Source organism: Perissodus microlepis, chromosome 7, assembly GCF_051167445.1.
Source record: "Perissodus microlepis isolate ML-2025 ecotype Zambia chromosome 7, ASM5116744v1, whole genome shotgun sequence".
NCBI lineage: Eukaryota > Metazoa > Chordata > Actinopteri > Cichliformes > Cichlidae > Perissodus > Perissodus microlepis.
The window spans coordinates 65,019,873-65,046,996 of record NC_140467.1 but is presented as its reverse complement, the minus strand read 5'-3'; the positions used below and the strand labels follow the sequence as shown (position 1 = coordinate 65,046,996).

The following is a 27,124-nucleotide window of genomic DNA, read 5'->3' as shown; positions in this document are numbered from 1 at the left end:
CCAAGAAATCTTACATAATAGGCTAAAAGGTTTGCCTGGTGTCTCTGGCTCCTGCTAGACTGGGTTTGTTTCTACTGGTGGGACCTCTCACACTGCATCTCTAACCTGTAGGGTTCCACAAGGTTCAGTTCTGAGTCCATTATTTTCTTTCTGCTTTCTTCTTCCTTTGACCTCCTAAGACCCGAACTCTTCCACAACATGCATTTTTAATTTCTCTTTGATATTTGGGCATATTGGGGCCCGATGAATGTAAAAACAAAGAATTACCAGATTTTTTTTACCTTATTTTTGTTTTTAAGAAAAATGAGAGCCACAAATGAGGATATTCATTTAAAATTTTGATAGAACAGTAGCAGTATAATGTCCTCGTAAGTGGATATCAGGCCCATGTAGAGCAAAATTGAGTATTTTGGTCTAAATAACCCAAAATGTGATGTCCACATATGTGGACGGCAAGTCCTAGGAGGTGGCATTATTCAATCTTTTAATAACATTTTTCATTATTTCTATGCTGATGACATTCAGCTGTACATGTTTTTTAAGCCTCATGAGCTGGATAGGCTGTCCACCCTAGTTCACTGCTTAACTCAGGTTACTGATTGGCTCTCTAGCAGTTACCTTGTTTTAACTCCCAGAAGGACTGAGACCCTAATTATAGCCCTTGTAAACTAAATCCAACATCAGTCAGCTCCTTGCTTCTTTTTGTTTAACTACTAAATGTTGGTGTAATAATTGATTCTTCTCTGGGCTTCGACTCTCATGTAAAATCTTTCTCTCATTCTTATTTATTCCATTTAAGGAACATGTCTAACATTTCTTCTCTTCTTTGCATTCAGATTATTTTAATGCCCTGTTTACCAGCTTAAATAAATAATGTCTTTCAAAAAAAATTATGTGGGCTTCATAGATAATTAAGATTTAATAAACCCCCCAAAACGTGACTATCCAGAGTTGGGTCCAGGACCCCAAGTTGTTTCTCTCCTACTGGTATCCCCCCACAGAACGCTAGACCCCTTAGAGAGTGTGTCTGCAAAAGACAAAAGACAAAAAACAAACCAAAACGTAACAAAAACACAACACAAAAATCACAAAGAAAGAACAATACAGTGTCCTCAACAGCACCAAAGAGTAAAACAGTGAAATGTGGATTATTAACCATTAGGTCTCTCTCTTCCAAGTCTCTGTTAGTACGTGACTTAATAATCAATGATAATGATCAACAAATCGATTTACTCTGCCTTATAGAAACCTGCTTGCAGCAGGATGATTATGTTAGTTTAAATGAATCAACACCCCCGAGTCATTCTAACTACCAGAAACCACGAAGCACAGGCCGAGGGGGAGGTGTGGCAGCAATTTTTCACACCAGCTATCAATAAACCAAAGACCCAGACAGACTTTTAATTCATTTGAAAGCCTGATGCTTAGCCTCGTCCACTTCAGCTGTGAAACTCAAAAAACAGTCTTATTTGTTATCATCTATCATCCACCTGGGCCTTACACAGAGTTTCTGTCAATACTGTCAACCATAATATCCTATTAGAGCGATTAGAACATGCTGTAGGTATTACAGGTACTGTGCTGCAGTGGTTTGTATCATATCTATCTAATAGACTCCAGTTTGTGCATGTAAATGGAGAGTCCTCTTCACACACTGAGGTTAATTATGGAGTTCCACAGGGTTCAGTGCTAGGACCAATTCTGTTTACATTATACATTATACATTAGGCAGCATCATTAGAAGACATAGCATACATTTTCACTGCTATGCAGATGACACCCAGCTCTATCTGTCCATGAAGCCAGATAACACACACCAATGAGTTAAGCTGCAGGAATGTCTTAAAGACATAAAGACCTGGATAGCAGCTAACTTTCTGGTTCTTAATTCAGATCAAACTGAGGCCCTGAAAATCATAGAAATATGGTATCTAAGCAAATTCTTACTCTGAATTCATTTCCATTTTTTTATATAGCGCCAAATCACAATAACAGTTGTCTCAAAGTGCTTTATATTTTAAGGTAGACTCTACAATAATACATACAGAGAAAAACCCAACAATCATATGACCCCCTATGAGCAAGCACTTTGGCGACAGTGGGAAGGAAAACTCCCTTTTAACAGGAAGAAACCAGACCCCATCTTATCTTAATGACCTTGTAGTACCATATCACCCTATTAGAGCACTTCGCTCTCACACTGCAGCTCACACTGCAGGCCTACTTGTTGTTCCTAGAGTATTTAAAAGTAGAATGGGAGGCGGAGCCTTCAGTTTTCAGGCCCCTCTTCTGTGGAACCAGCTTCCAGTTTGGATTCAGGAGACAGAAACTATCTCTACTTTTAAGATTAGGCTTCAAACTTTTCTCTTTGCTAAAGCACGTAGTTAGGGCTGGATCAAGTGGCCCTGAATCCTCCCTTACCAGAGGTGTTAAAAGTACAGACATTCTGTACTGAAGTAGAAGTACAGATACTAGTGTTAAAAAATGCTCTATTAAAGATGAAGTACTGATTCAACTTCTCTACTTAAGTAAAAGTGAAAAAGTACTGGCTCTGAAATGTACTCAGAGTAAGAACTCAAAAGTCAAAACTCCTTGAAGAACATTTCTGCCACCTATTGTTATTAATATTATAATAAAATAATATTGGTAAATCAGAATACAACATTATTTCAGTCTAAATTTTTATTCTAATCATTCTAATTCTAATAAATGTGCTCAGCTGAGAAAAGTAGAACATGAGCAGAGAAAAAGAAGTAAAATAAAAATAGCTCTGTTTCCTGTTGCCTCCATTGTAGAGGGGGACTTTAAACAGGAAATAAGCAGGGAAGAGGTCAGAGCGGATTCAGCAGGTGGGGAACCTAAAATCAGCTGTAATGTCTCCATGTGGGGAAAACAATCACAATCATTCCTACTGAGAGCTTCAGCTGAATTCAGCCAGATGTGAGCAGGTGTTTCCTGAGCTGTCCTGGCTGAGTCCATCCTCTACACTGACAGTACCCTGTTTATGCTGTATTTATATTAGACACTATAGAGTTGGTATGAATTCAGTCAGTGAGTCTCTGCTACACTTGATGGAAGCTAACTGTGACCATGAACCCACAGCCACTATGCATCAGTCACACTGTTCTTTACTTTAAACCCATCACAGTGCAGCAAACTCACCTGTTCATCCTGCACTAACCTGCAGCCTTTAAATAACACAGTTAGTCTGCCTCAGTTTGTTTAGCAGCAGCTTTATGAACAAACATCATGTGTCACGTACAGATTTAGAGACATGAGGACTTCCATGTGGGCTTTAAATGAGGATCCTTCCTTTAACTCCAACCTCTCTCCTTTCTCTCCTCTCCTTCTTTCTTATCTTTCTCCATCTCTGAGTGAACTTAGCTCTCTTTCTTTTCTCTCCCTGTGAAATACACAAACTAGACCTTTTGCTGCAACACACTGTGACACAAACTGCACACTAATACACAAACAGGGTCAAAATTTATGTCATGCGTATTGGGTGGTATTGACCCCCTCACAGGTCCTGCGTTCTGCTGTGTGGTCAGGTGCAGCACTAATCAAGGACACTTTCCTGTTATTTCAGATAAAAGAATAGGAAACACCTGGATACTGGTATCAGATAAATAGTATAACACAATAAGTCAGGGTTGAATTTTTAAAATCATCAGTATGATTTTCAAACAGCATTTTGCCATATAAATCTCTTTCTAGCTTTTTCTTTCTCGTCTTGGTCATCTGCCTCCTCCACTGCTGCTCCCACCTTCTTACTCTGTGTGAGGCACACAGAGTAACGAGCTCCAACGCATTTATGGAGCTTGCTGGGGTAATCCTGGGCTCTTACAGAGAGTTCATTTACATGGTGTCCTAGTACATGACTCTAACTGTGCTCTGGACTACAGCAGAGTATAGCCTAAGAAGAGGACAGAGGCAGACAGGTGCATTCCTTCAGCTTACTGTAAAGGGTGTTTCATAGCTTTGATAGATTTTCTATCACCTGGTCATTAATCAGAAATGAGCTATGTGACTTGTTCAATTCAATTCAGTTTTATTTATACAGCGCCAAATCACAACAACAGTCGCCTCAAGACGCTTTATATTGTAAGGTAGACTCTACAATAATACATACAGAGAAAAACCCAACAATCATATGACCCCCTATGAGCAAGCACTTGGGCGACAGTGGGAAGGAAAAACTCCCTTTTAACAGGAAGAAACCTCCAGTAGAACCAGACTCAGGGAGGGGCGGGGCCATCTGCTGTGATTGGTTGGGGCGAGAGAAGGAAGACAGGATAAAGACATGCTGTGGAAGAGAGACAGAGGTTAATAACAGATATGATTCAATGCAGAGAGGTCTGTTAACACATAGTGAGTGAGAAAGGTGACTGGAAAGGAAAAACTCAATGCATCATGGGAATCCCCGGCAGTCTACGTCTATTGCAGCATAACTAAGGGAGGATTCAGGGTCACCTGGTCCAGCCCTAACTATATGCTTTAGCAAAAAGGAAAGTTTGAAGCCTAATCTTGAAAGTAGAGATAGTGTCTGTCTCCTGAATCCAAACTGGAAGCTGGTTCCACAGAAGAGGGGCCTGAAAACTGAAGGCTCTCCCTCCCATTCTACTTTTAAATACTCTAGGAACAACAAGTAGGCCTGCAGTGTGAGAGCGAAGTGCTCTAATAGGGTGATATGGTACTACAAGGTCATTAAGATAAGATGGGGCCTGATTATTTAAGACCTTGTATGTGAGGAGCAGGATTTTAAATTCTGGATTTAACAGGAAGCCAATGAAGGGAAGCCAAAACAGGAGAAATCTGCTCTCTCTTTCTAGTCCCTGTCAGGACTCTTGCTGCAGCATTTTGGATTAACTGAAGGCTTTTCAGGGAGTTTTTAGGACTTCCTGATAATAATGAATTACAGTCGTCCAGCCTGGAAGTAATAAATGCATGAACTAGTTTTTCAGCGTCACTCTGAGACAGGATATTTCTAACTTTAGAGATGTTGCACAAATGGAAGAAAGCAGTTTTACATATTTGTTTAATATGTGCATTGAAGGACATGTCCTGGTCAAAAATGACTCCAAGGTTCCTCACAGTGTTTCTAAGTACAATAAGTATAGCAGTTTTGAGTAAAAGTACTAAACAGTGTGATACGTCAAAATTAGATTAATAATGACCACTGTAATGACAGTATCATATTTTTACGCAAAATGGCACGAAGAGGACTGTTAGCATAAGGCCACTTTCCAAGCCTTCACGGCTGTGTTACTTCAGAGCTTTGACTAACCACATGTTTTACCATATTAAAAAAATATATCAATGATATATTTCGTTGGGCTGTACCCTCCGTCATTTACTTTTAAAATTTGATTTAAAAGTTTCACACTCAGTGGTGAGTGATGTAGTTAAAATCATTTGTGCGGGATTTTGTCAGTCACAGTTTTTCGAAGCCTTTGTCTCCACGCAGTGTTTTTCAGTTGTGGTAAATAAGCTAAAGTGGCTCAGTCCAGCGATATAACTGGTTTTCATTTTCATGCTGTCAGAGCCCTGTGACTTTAGTGCAGGCGCTAGTGATGTGTCGGTCGCGAACGAAACGGCTCTTAGAGCCGCCTCTTTGAAGTGAACGACGCGAGCCGGATCCTTATTGGGAGCCGTGGGTTTTGTTTTGTTTTTCTTTCTCTCACCCTTTCTCTCGCACTTTTTTTCTGCTTCACTCCGCACGGGAGCCTTGTGCTTTGCGCTGGGAAGAGGGTGGAGTGGCGGTAGTTACACTCTCAGTAGCACAGGAACAGAGCGGGAGGGAGAGAGAGAGAAAGAGAGTCAGGGACAACAACGTCATATTAGAAAGGTATAGTAATCATCCACAACTATTTTCAGTTGCAGATGATAAAGGTTTCTGAAAGTTTATTCATGCAGGTCCATATGACAGAGAATGTGCATCTACTTTTTGTTTTCATATTTAAATTTATATTTAATTGGGTTGTGGTTTGCATGGTTAGGGTTAGGGGGGTTAGGATTAGGGGTTAGGGTTTGTGTGTTGTTTCACTTTAAATTTGTTTAAAAGGAAATAGCTAAAAATTTAAATAGTTAAAAGTTGAAATGTAAATAGTTGGTTTTTGTATTATATGATTTATTTATTACATTTTATGTGGAGTGTTAAGGGTTCAAATATTGAGGAGGGATACAGGAGGGATTCAAAATCACAACACTGGTCCAGGAGAGTTGGTCAAACGATGATTTTAATGAACACACGTGACAGCATCGATCTCACTCGAACAATACACAATCAGTTATTTTTAAACCATCAGGGAATGTTTATGACGCCCCCTCATGCGTCAAGCAGATACAATACATGCATAAGTTTCAAAACCACAAATGTTCTGGTGACGACTTTTTGACACAGTGAAAACAACATCGCCTCCATCTCCATGCCAGGTACCTTTCCTGTAGCTCATCTCGCTCTCGCTTCTCCAAAACCTCAGGGCATGCTCTGCAACAAAAACTGTCAATTCTGCGGACTCAAAATGCAGTTGCAAGAAAAATATGCCTGAACTCTTACCTAGAAATGAATCAACCTAAGATGTGTGTGCATATGTCTCCTGACCTCAATTGCACTTTGTTTCACCTCTCACCTCACCTACCAGAGCTCACAACCTGACAGAGGCCACTCTCATATGTGTAAAAATATACTAAAACTATATATGTAATATATTGAATAAATGCTGTAAATGAATGCCACTACTTAAAGCTTAATATTAAGATTATAAATGAATAAAAGATAACAATGAATAACGTGGTTATTCAAATAGCCTCATCCAGACAGCTCCTCAAAATAACCACCACAAAAAGCACACTTTACAGAGGAAACAAAGACATTTTAGAAGTACACTTCCTGACTTATGTTACCCTTTCCCCCGGGGTGGAGGCAAGCAGACCGCCCCAGGCTCCGCAGCAGCAGGGAGGCCCTGCATCCCAGATCCCAATCGGACGGGATGCCTCCCCTGCACCCTGGTGACACACCCGCGCCCAAGGCCCTACTTGTGTGGGTGGGTGTGGTGGAGCAGGAAGAGGGAGGCAGCCGGGGATGGGGAGGAAAAGAAGGGAGGGGCATGATGCCCCTCCCTAGGGCCAGCTCCCCTGCTGACCCCAGTAGGCACCCCCGTCTTTCGGCACCCACCAAGGCAAGGGAGCCCAAGCTCATCCAGACCAGGGCCTACGGCAGCAGCACCGCCAAGCCCCACAGGACCCGGGGCAGCCCACCCGACCCCACCGCAGAGGAAACTGTACCCACCCCAACATTCGATCATCTCCCAGACTACACAGGACAATAGACACCCAGGTTAAGTTTATTCTCCACCTCTCCTATGTCTCTCCCCCACCTGCAGAGTGGACTCCTGCAAGGATGGAACAACCTCCCTGCCAGTTGAAGAGCCCCCCAGTTAGGCCGATGCACCAGAGGCCCCCTGTGCCAGGGCTGAGCCCCCGTGCACCCACCAGCCCACAACCTCGGTGACACACCAATGAGGACCGAAGCCCCCAAGGCCCAGCCAGAGCCCTAGCACGGAGGTGAAGCACCCCCGAACCCCAAGCCCCCACACCTGCCCCGGATCCACTCAGGGGCAGGCAGGCTACCAGGCCAGTAACCTACGTCCGCCAGCACAGACCCTCCCCCAGCCCTGCTGCATGCAGCCACGAGGAGAACACCCTCTAAGAGCAACCAGAGCCACTAACCAGGTTATGACCACAACCCCCGGGTTAAGCCCTCCAGGGATAACGTCCCTAGGGATTCTCCAGACGCCTAAGCCCGTCCCAATCTCCACATCAACCACAATAGCTAAGGCGGGACCAAACCACGACCCCCCACCCCCGCTAGGTGATGGAGCCGATCAAAGGAGCCCAGAGAGATTGAGCGTCCCTCGGCTTCTAAACATATTAAAACACTTGAGCTACAATACCAAATGCTATCACATAACGATTTAGCATTAGCATGCTTTGACTGAAAATCACAGAGCTAAACATACAGCATGGCATCACAGCACATAATGCGGTAAGCTGCACTAATTAGCAAGCCGCTAGTTAGCATCACATATCACGCCATTTTACCACTATAACGAATAGTTACATTACAAATGTCAAGGCATGCACTCTCATTTACCCCTTGCAGATCACAAATAAGTAATATCAGGACCACGGGTAGTCGACCTCAAAGATACACTTAGATGCAAAATCCACACCACGTCTGCCTTACGACATCTCTCTCTTCGGACTTAGCTTCTCTGTCCGCTCCCACAGATACACACAACCTTTACCACTCGTCCCACCCCCATAACAGAGAAGAGTGACATTGACTGGCTCGTCAGCACAAGAACCAATGACAATACACAAACTTACGTCATGGTCAAGATGGCGCCGGTGTGTGTGGCTGCTCGTCTGTCACTGCCAAGTTTGTTCCTGTTTATGTTATTTCTAATTTGTGTCATCCACGAAACAAAGTCTCTGCTGAGGTATGATCGCCAGACACTATTGGACCTCAAACCTGTGGTCCAAAATATTGTGTCCTTTGGAGCTGGTGGGCAGCAACCCCTGCCCCCATTTGCATCGGAAACCCCAGGTTACCTGTACCGGGTTCCCACGCTACCTTCCCGGCGAAAGCGTCATCATCGCCGGGGTAAACGAAGCGGTCGCCTGGTGAAGCTAAAGGTTTACCTAAAGAATTATTCTGCTGTTTTCCGACCAGTGCATGGATTCTTGCCAAGGCTGTTTGCGTCTCGGCGTTTTCTGGATCCTGTTGATGCCTGTTTGGTGCCTGTGGTCGGCTTTGATGATGATGCTCCTCGGCCTCGCTGCCCATGCCCTCCCAGGCTAAACCTCCGCTGTCAACATTATCGGAACCTGAGATCGCTGCGGCGGGTTTCTGGACCTCCTGAACCCCGAGCGCCAACTCCAGCTCCCGCTAGGATTGGCCTGGTGAACGCCAGATCACTTTTAAACAAAACTTTTATTCTTCGGGACTTCTTCAGTTCCCGTGATCTGGATTTTCTGTGTGTGACTGAGACGTGGCGAGTCCAGTGCTCTATCTGAACTTTTACCTGTGGATTGTTGCTATTTTAACTCGCCACAGACGTCAGGCAGAGGTGGAGGCACAGTGACTGTTTACACTCAGACCAATCCTGTGCAGGGTTCCAGTGACCGGCATGATGGCGCCTGTGTTTGGCTTCGCCGCTGCCGGGTGTAGTTGGTCTCACTCTATTGTTGTGTTTTTTCTTTCTACTCTGCTGTTTTTTAACTGTTTTAATGATGTACTGGCTGCCTTGGTTTACGATCGTCTGACGCTGTTATCCATCCGTTCGTCAATGACGGCCAAAGATGTTTTTTCTTCTTCCTTTTGTGGGACTTTCCATTCTCCACACTTTCCCCCGCACTCCTTTGGTACCTTCCACCCTCTGCCTGTGACTGGATCTTCGGCCAGCGTTTTCGGCGTTCCCCGTAGACTACGGAGAAGAAGAGGAAAGAGATCAGGCATCCAGGTGAAGTTTAGGCTCCTCTGGCGGCGGGGGCTGATTGGAAAGCGATGTCGGGCGTTTTCTGTTGCCTACGCACATGACAGCTATACGGAGAGAAATCTGTCTCTCAAGGCCCTACTTGGATATAGGGGGCCCGGCTCTCCGAGGCCGTGTTGTCTCAGAAGGGTTTATCCAGACTCTCCTGCCGACTGGCCTTTCATCCCCTCGGTGAGTGGAATATATGAACGTGAAGGCTCTGATCCCGAGAATTTACGCCCTTTAATTCGAGAAACTCGAGCTTCTTCCAACAACAATGTTTTCACCCCGCTGTCTATGGCGCTCTTTAATGCCCGATCTTTGACGAATAAATCGTTTGTGCTTAACGATTTTATTGTTTCTAAAAATCTGGACTTCCTGTTCTTGACTGAGACCTGGCAACGGGATTCGGATTATTCGTCTACTATTGAAATGTGCCCAAATGGCTTCTCTGTCATTTGCCAGCCTCGAGGATCTGGTCGTGGAGGAGGCCTCGCGGTGGCATTTCGGAGCCGGTTTAACTGCCGTTCAGTGAAAGTTGGACACTTTCTGTCTTTTGAACTGTAGCTTATCAAAATCGGAAAGAAGGATCCTTTTTACTGTGCGTTGGTTTATCGCCCTCCTGGCCCAAACAGCTCGTTTTTAGCTGAGTTTAGTGATTTTTTGTCCTCTACTATGAGGTTGTCTAAATTGCTTCTTGTGGGAGATTTTAATATACATGTTGATGATCAGTCCGACCTCTTTGCTAAGGGTTTTACCAGCATCATGGACTCTTTTCATTTTATCCAACATGTATCTGGCCCCACACATAACAAAGGCCATACACTGGACCTTGTTTTTTCTTTGGGTCTGAATATTGATTATATTTGTTCTAAGGACATTTTTATTTCTGACCATTATTGTGTCTTTTTTAATATGTCTTTTTATGAGCCTATGTCTCCTGTTCATCGGACAGTTATTTCCCGCACCTTAAACTCCTCCTCAGCACAGAAGTTCTCTGATGCTTTTAATTTAACATTATCCCCACAAAACGATGTTGATTTTTCTATAGATCTATTCAATTATCATTGTCTTTCGATCTTAGATGAAATCTGTCCGATTAAAATGAGACCTGTGCCTGTTTCCAAGTCTGTACCCTGGTTAAATGACAACATTCGTCTTATAAAACGTAATTGTCGTAAAGCTGAGCGGTTATGGAGGAAAACCCACTTAAATGTTCATCTCCTTTATTTAAAGGATCTTTTAGCCTCCTTTAACAATGCTATTAGAGTTGCGAGGGCTGCTTACTTTTCTCAGTTGGTTGCAAAGAGCAGAGGTAATCCTAAAGTTTTATTTGATACTATTACTAATATTATTACTCCTGCTCCACCTGCTGCCATTATTTCTTCTGTTGAAGATTGTGAAACTTTTCTTGCTTTCTTTTTAGAAAAAATTAGCAACATAAGGAAAAACTTGTCTTTTTCAGCGTCTGCGCTGTCAGTTCCCACTCCAGCTCGGCCTGTTGTTTTAGAAGGTTTTTCACCTGTTTCACTACCAGAGCTGGGAAAAATAGTTAGTGCAACAAAATTATCCTCTTGCTCTCTTGATTTCTTACCTGCATCATTATTCAAAAATGTCTTTTACTCTACTGGTCCCTGTATTCTTACTATGATTAATACCTCCTTGGCCTCGGGCATAGCCCCTGCCTATTTTAAAACTGCTGTTATACATCCCTTGTTAAAAAAGCCTATGCTGGACCCATCTCTCACTAGCAATTATAGACCGATCTCAAAAATTCCGTTAATTGCTAAGATTCTAGAGAAGATCGTGGCTAAGCAGCTTACAGCAGTTTTAGATAAATATAGTATTTTCGACAAATTTCAATCTGGCTTTCGTAAAGTTCATTCCACTGAAACAGCCCTTCTTAGAGTTTCTAATGACATTTTGTTACAAAGCGATGCAGGTAAATGTTCTGTTCTCTTAATGTTGGATCTTACGTCGGCCTTTGATACTGTTGACCACCATATTTTACTTAACAGGCTGAAATACTGGGTTGGTGTCTCTGGGACTGCATTGAAATGGTTCTCCTCTTATCTCTCTGAACGATATTCTTCTGTGGCAGTTTCTAAGTATAGATCATCTTCTGCGTCCTTGTCTTTTGGTGTGCCACAAGGCTCTGTGCTGGGGCCTTTATTGTTTCTAGTTTATTTACTCCCTCTCCAGCACATTTTGAGCCCTTTTGAGGATATTTGTTACCATTGTTATGCAGACGATATCCAACTCTATATATCTTTTAAACCGGAAGAGGCTTCTAAGCTGCGGCTTTTAAATGTGTGCTTGGAAACCATTAAAGGCTGGATGGCTGAAAACTTCCTCCAACTAAATGAAAATAAAACCGAAGTCCTCTTATGTGCCCCAGATAGACATATACCCAGTATAATAAATGCTCTTGGTCCTCTTTCAACGTTTGTAAAACCATCTGTCAGGAACTTAGGGATTATCCTTGATCCTGCTCTTACGTTAGATAGTCATGTTAAATCTCTTGTTCGGTCTTGCTTTTATCATTTAAGAAATATTTCTAAATTGAGCTCTATAATATCCTATACCGAACTGGAGATTGTTATTCATGCTTTTATCTCATCACGACTGGACTATTGCAATTCCCTGTTTACTTGTTTAAACAAAGGTTCTTTGGAGCGTCTGCAGATCGTTCAGAATGCTGCAGCAAGACTTTTGACGAAAGCTTCTAAATTTTCACATATAACACCGTTGCTTATGCAGTTACATTGGTTTCCTGTCGAATTTAGAGTCCATTTTAAGATTTTGGTTTTAACTTTTAAGGCTCTTCAACAACAAGCACCACCATATATTATTGAACTTTTACAGCCCTATGCCCCTAGTAGGTCTCTGAGGTCGAGTAGTCAGGGCCTACTTGTCACTCAGTATACGAGACTGAAAACTAGGGGTGATAGAGCTTTTGCTACTGTGGCCGCCAGACTGTGGAATTCCCTTCCTCAGGACTTACGATCCGCTGATTCATTGATTACTTTTAAAAAACAGCTAAAAACACATCTTTTTAAAATTGCTTTTTGCTAACTTTGTTTGTATCTTGTTTGTTTTTTTTTTCTTTTTATAATCTGTTATATCTTGTGAAGCACTTTGTGATTTCTATCTAGAAATGTGCTATATAAATAAAATTTTACTTACTTACTTACAAAAAGGATTTTAAATGTAAGCAGTGTTTTCTACAGTCTCCATTCTCCAGCTTCGAACTCACCTCCTTCGAGGTGAGTCGTACAAACCCAGTTTTCTGCGCTGTCATCTATCGCCCCCCGAAATACACTAAGAACTTCATAAACGACTTTTCAGATTTTTTAGCTGGGATTATGCCCAACTACACTCAGAAAAATAAAGGTGCCAACTGGAACCAAAAGTGGTTCTTTAGACTGATGCCATAGAAGAACCTTTTTTGGTGCCACAAAGAACCTTTCAAACAATGGTTCTTTGAAGAACCATTTCTTTCAGTGGTTCATTAAAGAACCTTTAAAGGTGCCCCAAAGAACCATCAAGAAATGGTTCTTTGGGGCACCTTTAATGGTTTTTCAAAGAACCATTTTTAAAAAGGTCCTTCAAATGGTTCTTTAAAAAAACCATTTTAAAGAACCTTTTTTGAGTGGTTCTTTAAAAAACCATTTTAAATCTTTCAAAATAAAATGTATCATAAATTGAATTTGAGTAGGGTAAAATAAATACGAGCACAGCATAGACATATATTAATGGTTTATTGTCATTTTGTAGTATACCAAAAGACAAAAAGGCATTTTAACCCTCAGCACAACATCACTACTAATACATGACACATATTAGTGTTTTAAACAGTAATAATTAAATATATTTGCTATACTATAAATAAATATATATAAATACTATATCTACAGATAACACAACAATTAATACATGTATTGTTTAATTAATAAAACATCAGAAAGTGATAAAACACGTTAGAAATAGCAATAGCTTCATAACAGACCAATAAATCAACACATTTTCATCAGCAGATGTTTGCATGTTCAGTAAAAACATTTCAACAACAAGTTTATGATTAAAATGATCAATGAACTTCAGCCTTACGTTATGTAATGTACGTTTCATGTTGTACTCATGGTCCTTTGTTAGTCCAGTTTAGGATAATGTCTCTGACGTATATATCATATCAAATATGTCATATCAAAACAAGCCCACACCTGCAGTTGTTTCAGTTTTTCACTGGTGTTTCCTGTCAGCTGGTCAACCTCACTCAGGCGGACATCCATATCAGTCAACCAAACGACAAATTCCTCCCTTTGTGCTTCAAATCCCTCCCACTCTGAGACAAGGAGCTGAAAGAGAGAGAAAAGAGTCAATTATAAAGAAGAGAGAAAATTGAAACCCTCCTCAGAAGGTCTGACTCGCATACCTGCAGTTGACCTGTGATGGACTCCAGTTTGGCTTTCACGTCATCCCTCGCCGATGCCAACAGCCGAGTCTGCAGGGTGCCCTGGAAGAGCTGAGTTAATGTTCGACTCCTCCTGGTCAGGCTCTCCAGCTGGATGAGCCGAGGTCTCCCCTCTCGCCGCTGCCTCTGAACACAGAAACACAAATTGCATCTGAAGCAGGAGGTGCAGATTTTTTTTGCTATTCTTTTCTAAATCCAGGCTTGATCACGTGGAGGTATTTGGAAAACTTTTTTGGCCAGCGGACGACTGTTGTCTTGCAGAAAGTCAAATCAAACATATGCGATACACAATCAATTCACAAGAACACATTATAAAAAACAAGTCCAGTTCTTGCCTGATTTCAAGTGAATTCTGCATCAAAACAGGGTAAAACGAGTGTTTGCAGCAAATGTGAGCACAAAGCCTCACTTTGTACAAGCCTGCTATTAAAGTTCTCCTCTATGCAGACGACTTTCCTGTTTTCAAGGCACAACTTGGATCTGCTTGTATGAATCTTATGGAGACACACTAAATGAAACAATAGTGTGCACGACTCCAGATTCTGATCCCTCATCCTAATATGGTCCCAACATAGCAACAGCAATAAAGCAAATGTTGAGGCTTCAAAATACAAAGTCCATAAACCAATGGCTGACATGGGTTTTATCATAAGGGTGATAAATATACAGATTTCAGTCTGTCTTAGAGATTTGATGTTCATTTATGTGCAGATGCACTATACGTGCCTGTTCCATGGTTTTCCACAACGTTTTGCACATCACTATTTAATACAGGAAGTAAGTGAACTAAAACAAGTCATCTTTCTTTGTGAGAGGACCATATTAATGAAACAAACCTCAATGACATCACAGGGATCCCTAAAGATGCTCCTGCTGCTTCTCTTCCTCCTCATCCTAAGCTTCCTTCTCCTTGTCCTCGCCTTCCATCCAATTGTAATTCAACCTAATTGTGTTTCTCCCCCTCCTCTTCCTCAATTTGTTGGAGCTGTGAACACAATTAATGTGAATCTGGATTAATTTGTGCAAACAAGAAAAATCTACAGCTTTTTGGTCAGAGGTGGTCTTTTGATTTAAGCCGGGTAGAGTAGATTTATGTGTTGATGCTACCTGCTTCAGCTCTGGCTGCTGAGTGATATTTACACCCTGGCTGGATTACAAACTTTAACCATGTGCTGAACTTTGGCCCAGCGTTGATACCTCTTGTTAGTATAACGACCTCTTCTTAGCTTGTATGTATGATGGTGGATAAATGAAATATACAAAGAAAAGACCGGAGCATAACTTGTCAACTAGTCTGAAAATAAGTTATACAGGAACAGTCAAAGACACACCTTCTCATGTCACATTTCTATTCATTTCTATATCAGACAATAAAGAGTTATCTAATCTAATTATTCATTCAAAACACTTATGCATAGCTGTATTTTATACAGCTCATACAGAATTCAAAGTACAGGTTCATTTGAGTATTTAATGTACGGCTCAGATCTACAGAATTTCAGAGTTTCTAGAGCAGACACAGAGCTCACGTCACAACAGGCTTCAGGCGCCATTTTAGTGACTTTAACAATATATTAAATTTTAATTTCGGTCTAGCTGACATTAGGTTATGTACGCAGCACGCAATTGAACCACATATTTTAGAAGCCAAAGGTTCAAATTAGCTGGGAGCATCTTCACTTAATTATAACAGTGGTTTTGTTAGGAAAACAGTTTCTGTATACCGCATACTACCGGATACTAAATTGCGCTGACGTCAACGGCTAACGTATGTAGCTAATCGCTACTGTTAGCACAACATTAACAGCAAGCTACAATGACGAGTAACAAAAACAAAACAGTAATAAGGTTTTAATGAAAATGTTTTACCTTTTCCAACAGTCCCAGAATCCAGAGCTTCAAAGTCCAGCAGGTACTGAAGACTGTTATCCGTTTCGCTGTCACCGTCCATGAGAAAGAGTTTTTTTCCCCGAAAGGTCAAGGCCCGCCGCTCGCGCACTCTGTCTGCGCATGCGCATCCCAACGACTGACCCCCTCCGTCCGCTCCCGGGAGGTTATAGTATGACGTGTTCTGACGTCACTCTCTCTCTCCCTGTCATTTATTTGGCTCGAAACACATATTAACAAATTGCTCAGTGATGAACAAGTACTCAGATCATTTACCTAAGCAGTGCGCTTTGTCAAAACGAAGTGTGTGTTCATTACACTGACATTCTGTTCTGCAATTGTTATTTACTTGTATTTTATAATTTGACTTTACATACTGCTGGGTGGTTTGTAAAGTTTACAATGACTAGTATTATCATTATGCTATATTTTCAAAAAATATATAATAATCTCAAAAGTAATGCCTTGGAGTAGAAAATAGTAATACTTTATTAAAATTTAAAACTAAAGTACAGTATTTGAATGTGTGTATTGTGTCTACTGTTTGTTAACTCACCATATTCATAATGGTTTGCAGGGTTAGGTGTGTGTGTGGGGGGGGGGGGGGTTAGGATCTTTAGGCTCCCCCCCACCCCTGCCACCAGTATATTTTTAAGCAAATATTTCTAACTTTTATTTGAATATTCAGTTTCCTACCATCTTCTCTTAAAGGGTAATTGCCAGGTAACCCGCCCTCCCCCTTCGCACACACATGCACACAAAGAAAACACACAGTATAATTCACAGCCTCGTTATAGTGAATAAATATTTATGCCATTTACACCATCAAACTTAGATTGCTAAGGATGAAGAACCTTTTGTTCTTTAAAGAACCATTTGTAATAGCTGAAGAACCATCCACAAAATAAAAAGGTTCTTTGACGTATGATGGTTCTTTAAAGAACCATGAAGACATCTGAAGAACCATTTAAGAACCATAATTTTTCTGAGTGTATGATAGTGTTCTTATTGTTGGAGATTTTAATATACATGTATGTTGTCCTGATAAGCCACTGGTAAAGGACTTTTTAAGCCTTATTGACTCTTTTAGCCTGGTACAGTCCGTGCCTGGCCCTACACATGAGCACGGACACACACTGGACCTTGTCCTGTCATATGGTCTGCCTGTCACTAACTTGGAGATTTGTGACTGTGCACTCTCATATCATATGCCTGTGTTATTCAACATTGGTTTGACATATACCGCAGTTAAATCTGGCGCTGCTACTCGGTGCTGTCGGGTTATTAACCCCTCCACTGCCATGCAGTTTTCTGCTGCTTTTAATCAGCTCCGTGGCCCTTCTGACTTTGTCTCCTCTGACACAGAAGAGCTAAATTCCTGGTTTTATTCTTGCTGTCAAACCATCTTGGACTCTGTGGCTCCTTTAAAAACCAGGCAGCCTAAGGCTAAACCTGAGCCTTGGTTTAATGAGAGCAGTCGGGCTGTTAAGAGGGAATGTCGTCGAGCAGAACGGAGATGGAAAAAGGATAAACTGCATGTATCATTTCAAATTCTCAAAGACTGCTGGCATCGCTACCAGAACACTGTTAAAGAGGCAAAAAGGGAATATTTTGCAAATATTATTTCTTTCGACAGTCATAACCCACGTGTGTTATTTAGGACCATTGACACTGTTCTTAATACTCCACTGAATGTCTGTTTGGAAGTTTCTCCTGATATTTGCAATAATTTTCTGAGTTTTTTTCTTGAAAAGGTTGGCACCACCAGGGCTCTGATCACAGCTCCTGACTCTGACCCCTCTGTCTCTGTCCCTTACGCTGCTGTTTTCACTCAGTTTGAGCTTGTGATGCTCTCCACTTTAGAGGATGTGGTTCGCCATATTAATTAAGCCCACAGGTTCCCCACGGGATCCTGTCCCTCCACAATTCTTTAAAGAAATTTTTCCTAGTATACGACAGTATGTCCTTAACATTATTAACAGCAGTCTGTCTTCTGGTATGGTTCCTGCAAATTTCAAACATGCAGTAGTACAGCCACTGCTTAAGAAACCTGGCCTTGATCACACAGTTTTAGCGAACTATAGGCCTATTTCCAAGCTGTCTTTACTTTCCAAGGTTTTAGAGAAAATTGTTTTTAGTCAACTGAAAGATTTTCTAGATGAAAATGGCACCTTTGAGGTTTTTCAATCAGGTTTTAAAACCCTTCACAGCACAGAATCTGCATTATTAAAGGTTTTTAATGACATCCTTCTGTCATGTGATTCTGGTAACCATGTTGTTCTTGTCTTGCTTGACCTAACTGCTGCCTTTGACACCGTAGACCACAATATTTTAATTTCTCGATTACATGATGTAGTGGGTATTGGTGGCACTGCACTTGGTTTAGGTCTTATTTGTCAAATAGACCTTTCTCTGTCAGCCTTCTCGGTTACGAATTGTCTTCTGCTCCTCTGTCATGCGGCGTCCCACAGGGCTCAATTTTAGGGCCACTGCTCTTTTTACTGTATCTATTGCCTCTGGGTTCTATCCTTAGAAGGCATGGGATCTCATTTCATTGTTATGCCGATGACTGCCAAATTTATTTGCCACTACAACACAAGGATGGCATCTCCATAAAACCTCTCTTGACATGTCTAGATGACATTAAAGCTTGGTTGGCTCTAAACTTTTTAAATTTTAATAAAAAGAAAACAGAAGTGTTGGTGTTTGGACCCAGTGGTCCCTGTGAGTCCTCCTCTGTTGCTTTAGGATCACTGGAAGTCTATTTTAAACCTGTTGTTACTGACCTTGGTTTTAAGTTGGACAGTGATTTTAAATTGGACAACCAAATCAGAGCAGTGGTGAAGTCCAGTTTTTATCATTTAAGGCGACTGGCAAGAGTAAAATCTTTTCTTTCGAGGCAGCACCTTGAAACAGTGATCCATGCTTTTATTTCTTCCCGCCTGGACTACTGTAACTCACTTTATGTGGGGGTCAGTCAGTCATTGCTCTCACGTCTGCAGCTGGTTCAAAATGCGGCTGCACGACTCCTAACAGGAACTCGAACAAGAGAGCATATAATCCCCGTGCTAGCCTCTCTGCACTGGCTGCCTGTGTCTTTTAGAGTTAATTTTAAAATTCTTATGTTTGTTTTTAAATGCCTTCACAGTCTTGCCCCGCCTTACCTCTCTGAGCTTCTTCATCCCCACATACCCTGTCGGTCTCTCAGGTCAGCTGACCAGCTGCTCCTGGAGGTACTGAGATCCAGGAGGAAGCTCAGAGGGGACAGGGCCTTCTCTATTGTGGCTCCAAAATTATGGAATAATTTGCCCATGCACGTTAGAGAGGCCCCTTCACTGTCCACTTTTAAATCACGTCTTAAAACCCACTTTTATTCCTTGGCTTTTAACCTCAGTGAGACTTAGTTTCTCTTTTAATTGAAGTAGTTATTTAATTAATGATTTCACTCTTCTTTTATTTGGTTTTTATTTATATCTCATGTAATTTTATTTTACAGTTCCAATGTACAGCACTTTGTGTCAGCTGTGGTTGTTTTAAAGTGCTTTATAAATAAAGTTGATGATGATGATGATGATGATGAATACAACATTTAGGTAACTGACATTAGATGGGTAAACAAACTTAGGTTACACCCCAACAGTAAATGAACTCTAAATCATGAAACCCTTTCATTTATTGGACTCTTAACTGTAAATGAAATACATTTGTACCCAAGCATGTGATTTTTAAACCTTTTATCAACTATTTATATCTTAACCATTTTTATAACCGTAAACTTGTTTTTTTCCTTATACTGCAAGCCTGAATAATTGCAGACAGGGCTACACCTGTATAAACTCCGAAGCACGCACAAACTCCGAAACATGTACAAAACACAACAGAAGTGCTCCAGGATGCTAAGCGCAGTGTTGAGCTTTTGTTACCTAGTGGCTACACAAGCCAGGAAGATAAGAGATAAGATAAGATAAAACTTTATTAATCCCTCGGGTGGGTTCCTCTGGGAAATTCGGTTTCCAAAAAAGCACAGCACCGACAGAAGTTACAGAGTTACAGAATATTATATATATATATATACACACATATATAAATACAAAGACATATATAGATAAAATATACAAAGGGGATAAATAGAATAAATAGGAATAAAAATAAAAATAAAAATACAAGTGAATTGCACATTTCAAGTATGGAAGTCTATTGCACCGTTGACTATTAACAAAAAGTATTGCACAAAAGGTAATTGCACAGTGAAGTGAAGAGGCACTACAGCTTAGTTGTTCCCCCCTCCTTTGTCCTCCTGTTTCCCCTCCCTCTCCCCTCCAGAGAGGAGTTAAACAGTCTGATGGCGTGTGGGACAAAGGAGTTTTTAGGTCTGTTAGTTCTTGTCTTTGGGAGAAGCAACCTGTCACTGAACAGACTCTTCTGGTTGTTTATGGCCGTGTGCAGAGGATGCCCAGCATTGTCCATAATGTCCATCAGTTTTTTTAGTGTCCTTTTCTCTGCCACTGTCACCAGAGTGTCCAGCTTCATGCCGACCACAGAGCTAGCTAGGAAGTACCAACGACCGGATTTGGTGTGTGGTAGTAACAGGTAAATTAACTTTTTTTTTTTAAATTATTTGAATATACATGAGTGCTTGTGTATAAATACACAAACAATACACATATGCTTTCAATTGTGTAATTTAAGTGATCTAGGTAGCTCTGTTTTGGAAGTTCAGTTAACGCTACTTTTCGGAGTTTGTACGTGCTTTGTCTCTAGGGGCCACCATATATATTTATATATAAACATATATAAATAAAACCACATGTTTTTTTTTATTAGTAATTCCTCTTGTGCATAATTTTATATTGTTGTTAATAATAAATTAATTAACGCAACAAAACAACCTGAAGAGCCGGTTCGGAGCCAAAAGAGCCGGATCTTTTTAGTGAGCTGAGCCAAAAGAGCCGGTTCTCTAAAAAGAGCCGGAAATCCCATCACTAGCAGGCGCAGCTCACATAGAGGAATGATGAGAGTTTCCAGTTAAACTCGGTGTATCAGTGAGACCCATGCTCAGTCACAATGTTTATGTTTCTGTAGAACGATCTTCAAGACAAAGGTACATTCAGGAAATAATATAGTAATATGTGTTTAATCTGACATAAGTCTTTCATAATTTCATATCAAATTTGTCTTTAACAATTTGTGTGTGTAAAATTTTTTACTTCGGAGAGTGTGATTGTTATTAATGTTGTGTTCTTTTCAATTGTTGGAAGATCACTCAACTTAATTTCATCTGATCAGTATGTAGACTATGCATTTTAAATAGGTTGTGATGGATGATTGTATTAAATTAAAGTACTAGAAAAATTTACATTTCCTGCGAAAATGCTGTGTGGATGCTGTAAAGCTGAAGCTGTCTGCTGAAACTAGCTGAAAAAGCTGAAAAGTTGCAGAAATTGTAAAAGCTTTGCCAAAGCATAAAAACTTTGCAAAAATGTAATTACATAGCAGAACTGCAATATATTAGAGGAAACATAATACTTGGCAGAAATACAATAACATGTACCATAACTGAGTAGAGGTGAAGCGAAAACTGCCTTGACTTGCCCTCAAACAACGTTTTGTAACTCTAAATCTATATGGAGGGGCGATCGTGGCTCAAAGAGTTGGCAGTTCATCTTGTAACCGGAAGGTTGCCGGTTCGAGCCCCGGTTCAGACAGTCTCGGTCGTTGTGTCCTTGGGCAAGACACTTCACCTACCGCCTACTGGTGATGGCCAGAGGGGCCGATGGTGCGATATGGCAGCCTCGCTTCTGTCAGTCTGCCCCAGGGCAGCTGTGGCTACAACTGTAGCTGCCTCCACCAGTGTGTGGATGTGTGAGTGAATGAATAGTGGAATTGTACAGCGCTTTGAGGGCCCCGAAAAGCGCTATATAAATGCAATCCATTATTATTATGGAGCATCAATATCAGATACAGCAGGCTTTGGTGAACAGTCATGGAAATTTTCAGGTCTCTGTGGAAATCCATCAAAAAGATGTGACAAGAGAAAAAAGTGCCTCATTTCCAGAGTTTGAAATCTGAAGAAATCTGAGCGAGAGACAAATTTCCTACCCTCAAACAAACGTAATTCATGGCCAAACGGTAATAAGTGATAAAAGAAATTCTCGAATTGTGAGCGTCAGGAGTGTCTGAAGATATATTGGCACACGCCTCATGTCTTAACTTCACTTCGTTAAGGAGATATGACGATTCGAAAATGCATCTCATTAGAGAATTCCAGCAGTGATTTCAAGGACTTTGCTTGAAATCACCGCTGGAATTCTCTAAATGAGATGCATTTTTGCAACCAGGTTTCTGTAAGGCAGAGTAAGTCGATTTGTCGATCAATTATTAAGTCATGTACTAACAGAGACTTGGAGGAGAGTGGGTGGTGGTAACATGGCACCTGTGTTTGGCTTGGCCGCTGTTGCTGCTCTGTGTGTTTGTCGACTGTTCCCGTTTGTTTCTTATCTTATCATCTCAGCTCTGATATATGCCGATGGTGTATTTGCTACTCAGATTTACAGTTCACATACTTTGTTGAGTATCAAAGTATGTATGGAAAAAACATTTGACGGCTGGCAGAGCTACCACCAAGCTTTCCCTCCTCCGTTTGTTTGCCCTCCGCCCTCTCCTGATTACCTGTACCTGTTCTTGGCTCTACGGATCTAGGAGCAAGAACAAGGTTAAGGAGATTGTCTAGAAGGGGCTGTAGGTCTGGTGTTCAGGCCAAAAGGAAATGCGCCCAACGGAGGGGATTTCTTCGGCTCCATGGTCTGTCACCCAGGTCTGTCAGTCTACAAGACCACAGTTTCACAGCTGAGGGTACCGGGAGACTACGTCCTCATTCTAGGTGTTTGCTGCCAGTTCCCTGTCAATCATCTGTTGATGATATCAGCCTGTAACCTCTGCTTCTGATCGCTCTCCTCAACGCTCGCTCCATAGCCAACAAATCATTTGTACTGAACGACTTTTTTTTATCAGTAACAGTTTGGATTTTATATTTCTTAGGGAATCCTGGCAGTGGGAGAATGAATTTATTCACCTTAATGAGCTCAGCCCGGTCGGCTGTCACTTCATCAGGACTCCGGGTTTGGACCGTTGTCATGGTGGACTTGCCACTGTTTTCCGGGACAGTTTCTCCTGCAGAGATTTGGACTATGAGACTTTCCCTTCTTTTGAGTCACAACGTCTTAAGGTCGGTTCATCAAATATATTTTACTGTGTTTTAATCTACCACCCTCCTGGCCCCACTGGTGTTTTTAATCCAGGATTTCACAGACTTTTAGCCTCCATTATTGAACTGGAGAAAGTCTTGATGATCTGCGATTTCAACCTGCACATGGATGATCTTAGCTGTAGTATGGCCTCTGACTTTTTATCCATTGCAGACTCTTTTAATTTTATTCAGCATGTCTCTGGTCCCACTCACGTTAAAGGCCACACCTTGGACCTCGTGTTTTCTCTTGGCTTAGACATAACTAATCTCTGTGTTAAGGATGAACAAGTGAGTGACCATTCTTGTGTTATTTTTAACCTTAGCTTCTGTAGTGGCGAATTTCTGTCCCAAGCTTTGAAAAAATAATTCTTCCACTTCTTAATGTGAGCTGTCCAGATTTATTTCTGACTCGTACATACAAACAAATGATGTCACGGTCAAAAAAACATGTAACATAATAACTGAAACATTTTAAAAAATATTTCTCTATAGATTGGCTCTAACATTTCCAGCCCCCTAACTGGAGGGTGTGAAGACCGACAATTAGCGAACACTTACAAAGGAGCCAAATAACATTAACTCTTCCTATATCACACATGGTGATTCAAATTATCTTTCACAAAACCTGTAACCGACCAAAACATATACAGTATTTTCTCATTCCAACTTACATGACATTCTCATAGATCAAGCATAGCTTGTCAATGGGTCTTTCTAAGGTGTTAGTCTTTGTCTTGATGATCACATGCCGCACCAGACCCTTAGCATCTGGAATGACACGAAGAACTCTCCCCATCACCCACGAGCTTCTTGGTGCTGACTCGTCGACCACCATTACAATGTCCCCCACAGTTAAGTTCTTTCTGACCTGAGTCCACCTTTGACGCTCTTGAAGCATAGGCAGGTACTCGCGCACCCACCTCTTCCAAAACAAGTTAGCAAGATATTGCACTTGCTTCCAACGGCGGCGGGAGTATGAGTCTTCCTTTCTGAAAAGTCCAGGAGGCAAAACCGGCTTTTTCTTCATCAGTAGGAAGTGGTTAGGAGTCAGTGGTTCCAGATCTGTTGGATCATCTGTTACTGTAGTCAGCGGCCTGTCATTTACTACTGACTCCACTTCACACATCAGTGTCAGCAAACCTTCATCATTGACCAACTGTTCCTTCAGTATAGACCTCAGGACCTTCCTCACGGTTCTGATCTGCCTTTCCCATATTCCTCCAAAGTGAGAACCAGCGGGTGGGTTAAATACCCACTGGATTCCCTTTTGCATGAGACAGTCTAGGACAGGGGTCAGCAACCTTTAAGACCCAAAGAGCCATTTGGACCCGGTTTCCACGCAAAAGAAAACACTGGGAGCCGCAAATACTTTCTGACATCTAAAATGAAGATAACGCTGTATATATTGTTTTTTACCTTTGTGCTTTGTGTGAACAACTAAGGTGTGCTGCTTATGAAATCCATGAAGTGTTACAGAGAAAATTACATTTTATTTATGTAATTAACACATTTTGAACTCTTTAAGAAATATAACAAAAGGAAAGACACCAACCTGAACTAAAATGGTCCATGTAGCAAACAAAAACTGTTGTCAGCCACCACCCTTATATCGCCTTTGGGCTGTTGGAGCCTTGACTGAAAAATAATTGGAAAAAGCACTATGCTGCTGTTACGGCCCTAGCAGGGCCGCCTCCTGAAGTTGTCTGTGTGGGCGTGTCCGACCATCTCTCCTGCCTTAGCTGCCACCTTTTTTCTTTTGTGCAGCTGACTCTCGTCAGTAATTAAAAGTATCTAAGCCCAGGGACAGGTGAGCTCTGGGCCAGAGTGCCATTAGTGTGGTTACAGCTAGTGAGCTGCGTTTTTGTGGTTTTCAGCTAGTGAGCTGCACTCTTTTTGACTTACTTTGTACTTTATTGACTAACGCTTGAGTTTTGTTTGTTTCTTTAAACGGTGATAGCAGCTTGTCTGTCTCTTTTAGTTAGTATTAATAGAAACTTTAATAAAACTCTTTAATTTAACCCTTTTGCCTCCTTGACTCCTTTTTCTGACCCGGACACGTTTTGTTACTTCCCCCTCACCGCCTAGACCCCTCAGGGGAACCTAACAGCTGCTGAAAAATGAAAATTAGATATTTGCAAAATTCTGCCTAAATATGTATTTTACCTGGTTAAATCGTGCGGCGGGGCGTGGTCTGCAGCGCCGCTGCAGGGGAGGCGGACGCACCTGAGCGGCACCCGCAATCACGCCTCGCTGCCTTAACGTCTGCGCTATCTGTGTTGTTGTGTTGTTGTTGGTGTATGTCGGGCTGTGAGCTGAAAAGCTACAGCCGGCTGTATGCGTACAGCAACCGTGTGTGAAAAGTGGTCAATAAAGAGATGCTGAAAAGCGTGTTCATGCAAACATCGTCGGGTCTGCCGTGATATGTTTACAATGGGACTTCTGCTCCTGAACCTCTGCGCACAGAGTCTGCAAATCGGGGCTGTACGAAGTCACTTTTATCTTTACGCAGGACTGTAAGCTGTCATCTGTGAGGCGTGAGCAGTGTTTGTCTTTAACATAGTTCACGGTGGAGAACAGCTGCTGACATAATGTGGATCCGAAGATCCACAATTGGCCTACCTGGGGTTGAAAGTCTCGATAAATGCACGGCGTTTCGGCGGGTACACCGGCTTCCGCAAGTGTGACTCTTATTTTGAGCGATGAAAAAAATAATAGAATATAATTTTATTTTTATATTTCAATATCACAATAATCTTCCAATTTAGAACTACAAGTTAAAAAGAACTAACATAAATAAAGTACACTTCAGCTAAATACTTCTAATTTATTTTCCCAAACCACACGGAGCCGCACTATAAGGACTAAAGAGACGCATGCGCAGGTTGCCGACCCCTGGTCAAGGATCTTCGACTGATTCCACTGTTGGATGGCTTCGCATAGCTCCAGTTCAGCAGCAACTAGGTTGGTGCCATTATCTGAACGCATGACAGATACCTGACCTCTTCTGCACACAAAGCGTCTGATGGCATTCAGACATGAATCAGTGTCCGAGGTGTGTGCAATTTCAATGTGCACTGCTCTTGTTGTAAGACAGGTAAACAGCACACCATACCTTTTCACTGTGTTGCGGCTGTGCTTCACATTAAACGGTCCAAAGTAATCCACCCCAACATTAGAAAAAGGGGGTTCACCAGGTAGAAACCTATCCTTTGGCAAATCTGCCATCTTCTGTTCCAGTGGTTTGCCTCTAGTTTTCCTGCAGATTACGCACCTTAACAGAAACTTCCTCACTTCTGAGTTAGTGGATGGAACCCAATACTTCTGTCGCAGCCGTGAAAGCGTACACAGTCTTCCACAGTGCCCAATCTTCTCATGTATATCCTGCAAGATCAGTGTGGTGATATGTGAGCCCTTTGGGATAATGACTTGGTGCTACACGTGTTCTGGCATCCCAGCAGCTGCGAGGAGACCACCAACTCTCAAAACTCCGTCCTGCATCACTGGATCAAGCTTCCTCAAGTGACTAGTCTTTGTCACACACTTGCCTTTCTTTAACATGGTGATCTCTTCTTGGAATTGTTGACTTTGACAGAATTTAATGATCTCTGTCTCAGCTTGCACCAGATCTTTCAGGCTAAGTGTGGTCTGCATTGATTCATTGTCTTGTTCTTTCTGTTTGACGTATGTCTCTTTCCTTTGTTCACATCGTCGTAGCAGTAAGTCTTTGAGTTTGATCATCCATGCCACAGCTCTCTTCATTCGATGCCAGCTGGAATAGTGATTCATCAGCTTGTTCAACGTGTGAACACTTTCAGCTGCATTTGTGAGATGTACCGTGGTTGCATGCCTCACTTCGCTGTCATCTTTATCGATCCTTTCCTTATCAGGTCTTTCTGGCCACTGTCTTTCTGGGGTATTTAGGAAGGCTGGGCCGTGGAACCAGCTTAGATTCTTCATGAGCTTAGATGGTGCAAGTCCACT

The 27,124-nt window shown here is 41.7% G+C and overlaps 1 protein-coding gene across 1 annotated transcript; it reads right to left on the bottom strand.

Moving 5' to 3' along the window:
- Nucleotides 1-13,723: 13,723 nt before the first annotated feature.
- On the bottom strand, nt 13,724-14,975 carry LOC146384676 (nesprin-2-like). Its single transcript, XM_084932495.1, has 3 exons — nt 14,847-14,975; nt 13,972-14,136; nt 13,724-13,894 (listed from the first exon to the last, which is right to left on the bottom strand). Exons 1-3 carry the CDS (start codon nt 14,901-14,903, stop codon nt 13,724-13,726), a joined length of 393 nt encoding a protein of 130 aa, XP_084788621.1. The 5' UTR covers nt 14,904-14,975.
- Between the last annotated feature and the right edge of the window lie 12,149 nt (nt 14,976-27,124).